The 9132-nt window shown below is 41.1% G+C and overlaps 1 protein-coding gene across 7 annotated transcripts; it reads right to left on the bottom strand.

The window, feature by feature from the left end:
* Positions 1-570: 570 nt before the first annotated feature.
* Positions 571-6197, bottom strand: LOC123087288 (uncharacterized). 7 transcript variants are annotated; one of them, XR_006441304.1, is made up of 12 exons: positions 5746-6197; positions 5465-5628; positions 5149-5384; positions 4972-5057; positions 3481-3659; positions 3232-3354; positions 2301-2400; positions 2149-2217; positions 2005-2050; positions 899-976; positions 766-808; positions 571-651 (listed from the first exon to the last, which is right to left on the bottom strand). XR_006441304.1 is itself a non-coding variant. In XM_044509268.1 (8 exons), the coding sequence occupies exons 2-6, from the start codon at positions 5514-5516 to the stop codon at positions 3315-3317; spliced, it is 450 nt and encodes a 149-aa protein (XP_044365203.1). In that variant the 5' UTR covers positions 5517-5628; positions 5746-6197; the 3' UTR covers positions 1673-2050; positions 2149-2217; positions 3232-3314. The 7 variants fall into 7 exon arrangements, 2 of the variants coding, with proteins under 2 accessions (XP_044365203.1, XP_044365213.1); XR_006441303.1 differs by lacking the exon at positions 2301-2400 and having other exon boundaries at positions 576-651; XR_006441302.1 differs by lacking the exons at positions 571-651; positions 766-808; positions 899-976 and having other exon boundaries at positions 1673-2050.
* Positions 6198-9132: the final 2935 nt, after the last annotated feature.

Raw genomic sequence — 9132 nt, 5'->3', positions numbered from 1 at the left:
CCAGGGGCCAGATGCCAGGGTCCCTGGCATCTGGGTCCAGACGTCGGGAACCCTGACGTCTGGCCCTGGAGTCCGAGAAGGACTCTTGCCTTTCGGGTGAAACCGATTTTGTGAAGGCTTTTACTCCAAGTTTCGACCCCAAGGCTCAACATATAAATAGAGGGGCATGGCTAGCACCAAAGACACATCAAGAAACACCAAACCGTGTGCCGGCAACCCCGTCCCCTCTAGTTTATCCTCTGTCATAGTTTCCGTAGTGCTTAGGCGAATCCCTACCGTCACCGCGCCGTCGTGCTGCCAGAACTCATCTACTACTTCGCCCGTCTTGCTGGATCGAGAAGGCGAGGACATCATCAAGCTGAACGTGTGCAGAACTCGGAGGTGTCGTGCATTCAGTACTTGGATCAGTCGGATCGTGAAGACGTACGACTACATCAACCGCGTTGATAAACGCTTCCGCTTAGCGATCTTCAAGGGTATGAAGATACACTCCCCCTCTTGTTGCTATGCATCACCATGATCTTGCGTGTGCGTAGGAAAAATTTGAAAATTACTACGTTCCCCAACAGCAGTAACAGAGAGGGGATGGGGGAGTGGGTAACTTACAACATCACTCAAGATACTTCCACTTCTCACCACCACCCTTGCCAACTTGCGATTTGAACACAAATCAGGACACAGGATTTGAAAGGAAAACTATCACAGCATCAGTTTGAATAAGAACAAGGAGACAGGAGTGGGAGCAAAGGGAACTGAGATGCTTACCATGGAGATATGCTTGATGTTGGAGTCCTTCCTGAAGTTGTCCCTACGAAAACAGAACCAAAACGAGCCCAGTCAGGACGCGTCAGAAATAGCATGAATCAAACTACAACAACAAATCAAATCAGGGGCTGACATGAGGACTAAGACAACGCTCAGAGGGCGTTTGGGATTGTTGGAGTCCTTCTCGGCCTTGCTCTTCGTCACCACAAGTCTGCATCACCACAGAAATAATAGCAGCAAAGCGAATCAGAACCCGACGTGAAACAACATCAGGAAAACACAAGCAAAACCACCATGGGGAATGAGTCCATCACCTAAAACCAAGCAGATGATAACACTGAGTAAGAAAGACTAATGAGAGGTGTTGGTTTACCTAAAACCAGTTCCTTGATAACACTCATTTCCATCTAAGGTGAAATAAAAATATGCATGCCAAGGTGAAATAGTACAAAGAAAGCACTCATCAGGTAGCAGTGCATACAAAATCCCTGTTTTTCTAGTAGGAAATACTCCGATGTGTGTTAGCAGTAGTAAAAACTATACAAAATCCCTATTTTACTAGTAGAAAATACTCTATGTTAGCAGTAGCAAAAACTCATGCAGTACCAAATTCAAAATAAAATTGTTGTAGCTAACAGAAGTATGGAACAATTGTTAACAACTCGAGTCATAAAAGGCAGAGTGTCTCTTAAGAGAGACACAACTAATACTGATGAAAGATAATAACATAGCACAAAAATAAACCGATTCATAAAAATCTTGTTTCTGAACATCGGCATCAAATCAACAACACTGAATTAACATGCATTAAAGGGAAGAGCTAATACAGGGCAGGTATATGGGTATCAAAACAAACAAGAAAGGAACGACAATCTATTTTAAGTACTTCAGGTTTGAGCCATTTCCGATACTAAAATCAATACATAACAGCCAACATTTCAATCCATGGAGGCCACTCTTTCCATCAAATCCAGAGCATGATAAAAACATAGCTCTACAACAACGTCAAATAGCAACACACAAAAAACTGCTGATCACAGCAAAACCATGCTTGTTGGCAGCAGCGCAACAAAGAGCAATTAGTTAAGCCAAGAACAAAACCTTTTGATCCAAAACCATAGTCCCATCAAACTTGATTGACTGATAAATGATGTACACAAGACCAAATCAAGTCCAGCAAGAACTACACTCTAGAACACCTCATATGACACATCAGACGATACACTAAAAATGGCATACACAGGTTTACTGCAAGCTGGTGTTGCGTTGATGATGTCGGAATCGCCTGAAAATTCAACAAGGAACAGAGCATGATCAGAAACCCAGTTGTTGTATATCAAAGTATGAACCAGGTAACACAATGAGAAATGTGGTGCTAGATACCAGGGTCGATGATACTCAGGCAGTAGACTTGGAAGTATTTACCACACGCAGTTCCCATATCAACATTGTCTGGAAATCAAACATTCGGCGCTGTTACTTTTGAACAGCATATTATTGAGACAACAAAAAAGTCATGATTATGACTGCTTTACCATCTTATTCACAATTTCAAACTATTTGTTAGCTTTCTACTGCAATTACGGCTAATACTTCCACGACTTAGATAAACTGGAGCCAATACTGCAATTACGGCTGATAAGAATTAGAAAAACATGAATCAGCTGATAAGAATTAGAAAAACATGAATCAGCTGATAAGAATTAGAAAAACTGGAGCCAATATATTATGAACATTCCATTCAAAAAAGGAGTAAAGTAGTAAATGACATTCTTTGTTTCATCATGTTACAAAGGAGCAGCACAAACCACAATTTTACTCGACACACACACACATACACACATGAATATTAAGCTCAGTTCCAGCAACTATATCATGGTTTAACAGAGCATGTAATGAATGACAGTTCAATTCCACAGCCGGACTCAGCATCATCAAACCACCACGCTTATGATCATAATCTAAGCATATCATCAAACAAAACCTACACAGATAAAGATCACGACACATCAAGCCACAGGCGCACCAGCGTTGTCATGAGATTCAGCGCAGAGCGATGGGGCTACCACAACAACATCAAAAACCTACACAGTACTTGTGCAGTCTCCGGCACAAGTTGAACAAGCATGCATCCAACGTAATACATTGACTGAAATGATGTCAAAAGCCTATCTTAACAACCGACTGTTTACTGATAATGAAAACCTACGTCCTACTGACACACTTTGTGCCTTGACCAACTGTCAAAGCATCTTCTGATTTGTCAATCAGTTTGCCAACAAATCCAGTTGATTACATGTGTGAATACTTCAAACCACTGATTTTGTACCAAATTCAAAGAACACACACATTTTGTAAGCCAGAAAAGCTACATCCACAGCAGTCTGACTTCTCAAATGGCAGATTCACCTTCCGAATCATGTAGGAGAAAAACATCGAGACAATGGAATCAACAGGTAATCGTACCTTGAGCAGCAGAGCAGGCGCCTCAGACGATCATGGGAGAACGATCCCGCCGCGTTGCCTTGCTGCTGGCCTCGTCGGGCGCTTCACCATTGGCTAGAGGAGGAGCAGTCAGAGAGTCCAAGACTGTAAATGCCAAAGAGAGCGGTGAGTAAAATGAACTGAAATTTTTTGCCGCTAAATGAATGCTATATATCTATGCTGCTGCTAAATGGTGCTTCTGCATAACTGAATTTTGCTGCTGGCACTAACCGTTGACAGACAACTATACAAGAAGTGAAGGTAAGGAGAAGAACTTGGAAGAAGAGAGGTGCTCTGTCCTCCTCCGTCCGTGCCCGTCCTCCTCCTCCTCCGTGTCTATGTCGAACAACCTCCATTCGTCGCTTGCGAGCACTATGCGCCTTGGTTGGCCATGAAGCCCTTGTCCTCTGCTGCACGGATGAAACCCAAAGCATCAGTACAGCTACACTGGCACATAGTACAGACATGGTATCCCAGACATTCTCTAATTGACTAGCACCCAAATATATACATGCACCAGTTGAGAAAAATCATGACTTGGACAGTGAAAAATCAATGTTCCATGCACACCAAATCATTCAAAAAATTAACTACACTACTACAGTTCTTAACAGCTATCGGTGCATCAGCAAAATATGGAACAACAAGCACAACAAGACAACTAGAGTATATATATAGCACTCAACAATGAACAGTTATCACAGAGAACAAGATAACAAGAGACGAATGATGGCACTCAAATTCTAATCTCACATAGATAAAATTCATTGCCATAGTAAAAGAATGATTCAGAAGGGAGGTTCCTAGAATAAATAGTTGAAACAGGGGATGATTCTATTTTAGAGCTAAGTAGGTAACAACATATACTTGGAAGGGGCGATAAACGAACTGAATTTAGGATACAGTGCCATCTTTTACTCTCAAGTAACGATAGCAAATGTTGTTTGAAGATTTGTTTCTACAGAATGTTGTGTGGAAATTGTTATTGCTGCAGATGAATCCTATATATTATTTTATATATACTCACTAAGTTACAGTAGTTGTGGTGCAGTGTGTAGGTTATTTTAGAAGATGCCACGTGCAAATTCTTATCTCTGTAGGCGATTCTCAATAATTATAACAAAGAAAGGTTAGTAAGAGTTGGTCTCCATCTCCAATATATCTGTTGGATTTTAATTCTAATCTTTTCCTAGGTGGCAATATGAGTTAACATATTACCTGGAGGTCGTCCATTTTCTAATAATTTTGTCCTTGCATGCATTTTTAGGAGACACAGGGAAAGATTAGCATGGCTGCAACTGCGGCAAGACACGCAGCATGCATGTGCCTTACAAGTGGCAGCAGCTTTACTGACAAGTATGAAATTGATACCCAGCTGCAATCATTGCTCCTCCCTACCCAATAGAATTAACTTTTAAATAGATAGTAGTGTTTATTTATTTTCACATGATTGTGGAGATATAAATTTAGGATACGGTGCATATGACATATTATTAAAGTTTTGAATAGCATGCTGTCTCGACACTATAGCAGCACTATAGTAATTGGAGGGGCATCATGCTAAGCCACTTAGCACAAACTTAGCACGCAAATGCTACTGTCGCTATTTGCAGTAGCCCTCTATTTAAACTTTGCATGTTATACTCTCAAGTAACGGCAGTTGATGCTATGTGCAGATTTCTCTTCTACAAGGTGTGCGCAAATGATTGTGCAGTCCTGTACCTCTCGCTGACAATGGCGGTGGAGGGGGCCTTTGTTGAAGACTGTGAGCAGAAGAAGAATGCTCCTCCATTGCTGCAGGGTCGTCCCTAAGAAAAATTTGGGGGCCAGCACGAAAGCTCAGGTCTTAGGCCCTAGAAGAAAGGCTTCTGCAAATAGTCAAACAATGCATGTACTTACACTGTCAAGGTAGAAATCGTTCCAGAGTAAATTGACAGTAGCAGCAGCAGCATCCAGGCAGCCAACCAGCAGCAGACACTCCATTTAAGTCATTCAGTCTAACACTTTGCAATTAGCACGATAAGAAAGTCCGAAGAGCGCACCGGAGGCGCCCACGGAGATGTTGTCTCTGATGAACAGGGACGACATCATGCTGCCCCCGACGTCGGACACGAGGTAGATGACGCCGACTCTCACTGCAACGAAATTGACGGGAATAATATCAGTTCAGAATGTTCAGGTAATGGGGACGTCAGTTCGGTGGACGAATGCTTACCGAATCCGAACTGCTGCTCGAGCCTGAGCCCGACGAGCACGAGGCTGAGCATGTTCGCGAGCAGGTGGACGACGCCGACGTGGAGCCAGATATGGGTCACGAGTCTCTTCCCCTGGTGCTCGTGCACCACCTAGTCCCACACGAGCGCGCCCAGCTTCTGCAATCTGGAGACAACAATATGCGCCCCGGAGCGTAAGAGATGACGAATATCTTGTTGAATCAAGGGAATCGAAGCGGTGAGAACAGAACTGTTGGAGAGACAAGATCGACGGATCACTCACGTGGCGGAGGAGGGCCCGCATCAGCGGCGCGGGCGCCAAGGGTGACAGGTCAGCCTTGAGGGGCGCCGCGGCCTCCGGGGACAACGAGGCCGCCGCTGTCACCGCAGAGGCAGTCACCCGCAAGGGCGGCCAGCAGGCTTGGCCTGGACGTGCTTGACCTTGGAGAGGATCTCCCGCGGCCGCCATCGCTGCTGTTGCTGCTGGATCCGAGCTTCGCGGATTGGGGATCGGGGAGACGAAACCCTAGCTGCAGCGAAGGAGGAAGAAGAGCTGGGAGCGGGAGCAGGAGCAAGGTTCAGGCGCAGCGCGAGGGCAAGAGGGCGCCGCCGGTGACAGGAAGGAAGAGAGGACAGCGCGAGGGAAGGATCTGGATCGGGGACAGAGACGAGGGGTGAGGAAGAGGCCGAGACGAGGGGTGAGGGAAGGATCTGGATCGGGGACAGAGAGAGGGAGGCGGTGGAAGGAAGGAAGGGAGGAGAGGTGATAGAGAGGTAGAATTTGGTGCGGTGGTTTTTGTTCCTTTTCTTCGCATGGACGGATGGATGGACGTTGGATTGCTAGCAATGGATGGTAGGATGTCTGCCATCTCATTGATCTGTGCCACAAACGGTTCCATCAATCACAATGTAGTACGCACTTTGACGATTTTATAACCATCTAAATTGATCATAATCGATTAAATAATATACTAAATCATGTCAGCTATTTTATAACATCATAGAATTAGAAAAAAAAATTGATAACAATAGAAAATCTTCACATCGTGTCACAAGTGATACTTGTTTTTCACAAAAAATAACAAACCTGGAATAATACAAATATCTTTAAAATTGATCTCAAAAATGAGTTTTTTTGCAAAAAAATATTTTCTATCTTTGGAGTGTCAAAAATGGTATGTATTTTTTGAAGCACCTACCAATATTTGTTGTAAAATGGCACCACTCTATTTTTCAATAATATTAGATCATATATTTAGGTACAATTGACCAAATGCTTGTGTCTCAATAGCTGTCTATCCACCTCTCGTCAAATTGACAAAATTTTGACGATTCAGCTAGAAGTGGGTCAAATTTGCTAGAAGTGGGTCAAATTTGCTCAAATGGTCTCATATTGTGCACAAGGGTACATCTTGGAATTGCAGACACTGTTGCCTAAGGAAGTTTTCATTTTCTTTGGACGAAAAATTCATTTTCCATTTCTCGAATGCCCAAAATGAGTTTTTTTGTGAAGGACATATAATATATTTGTTGCAAAATTGTACCAAATCAATTTTCTAAAATACTAGGACATATTTAATGCACAATTGACCAAATTTTTAGATGTTAAAAGTTTTTATACACCTCTGGTGAAAAAGACAAATTTCCGCCGATTCAGTTGGAAATGGGTCGAATTTGAACTGCAGTTGCCTTATAGTTTGCTCTTTATTTTTTCCAAAAATCATTTCTAGGTACATAAGTATCTATTTAATCAGAGAAACACCAAAAAAATTCCAAGATTCAACCACTAGCTAGGAACGGTCATTCCCGCTGTTTTGACCGCATTTTGAAACGGGCATAAAAAATTCAAAAAAAAATCAAAAAATTAGAAAACCTTCGCATTGTGTCAATATATGTGACCAAGTTATCAGGAAAAATTATAAACTTTTAATACGGCAATTATTTTAAAAAAGTGTTCTTAGAAACGAGCTATCAAGTGTGAAGATTCATGGCTTTCAAGCCAAACGATCAATCTTATGGCCACATTCATGACATAGTTTGTGTAAATGATCTCATATTGTGCACAAGGGTGAATCTTGGAATGGCGGACAATGTTTCCTAAGGAAGTTTTCATTTTCTTTGGACGAAAAATTCATTTTCCAATTTTCGAGTGCCCAAAATGAGTTTTATTGTGAAGGACCTATAATATATTTGTTGCAAAATTGTACCAAATCAATTTTCTAAAATACTAGGACATATTTAATGCACAATTGACCAAATGGTTAAGTGTCAAAAGTTTTTATCCACCTCTGATAAAAAAGACAAATTTCGGCCGATTCAGTTGGAAATGGGTCAAATTTGAACTGCTTTGCTCTTTATTTTTTCCCAAAATCATTTCTAGGTACATAAGTATCTATTTAATCAGAGAAACACCAAAAAAAATCCAAGATTCAACCACTAGCTAGGAACGGTCATTCCCGCTGTTTTGACCGCATTTTGAAACGGGCATAAAAAATTCAAAACAAAAATCAAAAAATTGGAAAACCTTCGCATTGTGTCATTATATGTGACCAAGTTATTAGGAAAATTTATAAACTTGTAATACGGCAATTATTTTAAAAAAGTGTTCTCACAAATGAGCTATCAAGTGTGAAGATTCATGGCTTTCAAGCCAAATGATCAATCTTATGGCCACATTCATGACATAGTTTGTTCAAATGATCTTATATTGTGCACAAGAGTGAATCTTGGAATGGCGGACAATGTTTCCTAAAGAAGTTTTCATTTTCTTTGGATGAAAAATTCATTTTCCATTTTTCGAGTGCCCAAAATGAGTTTTTTGTGAAGGACCTATAATATATTTGTTGCAAAATTGTACCAAATCAATTTTATAAAATACTAGGACATATTTAATGCACAATTGACCAAATAGTTAGGTGTTAAAAGTTTTTACCCTCCTCTGGTAAAAAGACAAATTTCCGTCGATTCACTTGGAAACGGGTCAAATTTGAACTGCATTTGCCTTATAGTTTGTTCTTAATTTATTACAAAAATCATTTCTAGGTACATAAGTATCTATTTAATCAGAGAAACACCAAAAAAATTCCAAGATTCAACCACTAGCTAGGAACGGTCATTCCCGCCGTTTTGACCGCGTTTTGAAACGGGCATAAAAAATTCAAAAAAATCAAAAAATTGGAAAACCTTCGCATTGTGTCATTATATGTGGCCAAGTTATCAGGAAAATTTATAAACTTGTAATATGGCAATTATTTTAAAAAAGTGTTCTCAGAAATGAGCTATCATGCATGAAGATTCATGGCTTTCAAGTCAAATGATCAATCTTATGGCCACATTCATGGCTTTTAAATGAATGTTGACTCCTTCCTAGTGTGGCAAATCCCAGGCACTCGATATGTCCTAGTTTGTAGCACAAGTCATGCCGAAATTCACGGAAAATTTTGGCATGACCTTTGCTAAAAAGTGGACAAATCGAGAACCTGAAATTTGCTGGAACAGAAATGAATCAACAATCTGGCAAAACACAGGCCACTCAGCATCATTCCCTGGAAACAGTGTTCAAATATCCCTCTTCGACACCGCAACACATGTCCAAATATACACGAGCAACCACATGTCCAAATTTCACAAGCTAATTCAAAAACAAAGTGTAGAAGAAAATTCATTTAAC

The sequence above is a fragment of the Triticum aestivum genome, chromosome 1B, assembly GCF_018294505.1.
Source record: "Triticum aestivum cultivar Chinese Spring chromosome 1B, IWGSC CS RefSeq v2.1, whole genome shotgun sequence".
In the NCBI taxonomy this organism is placed as follows: domain Eukaryota; kingdom Viridiplantae; phylum Streptophyta; class Magnoliopsida; order Poales; family Poaceae; genus Triticum; species Triticum aestivum.
Note: the sequence above shows the minus strand (reverse complement) of the source record. Positions and strands in the feature narration are given on the sequence as shown.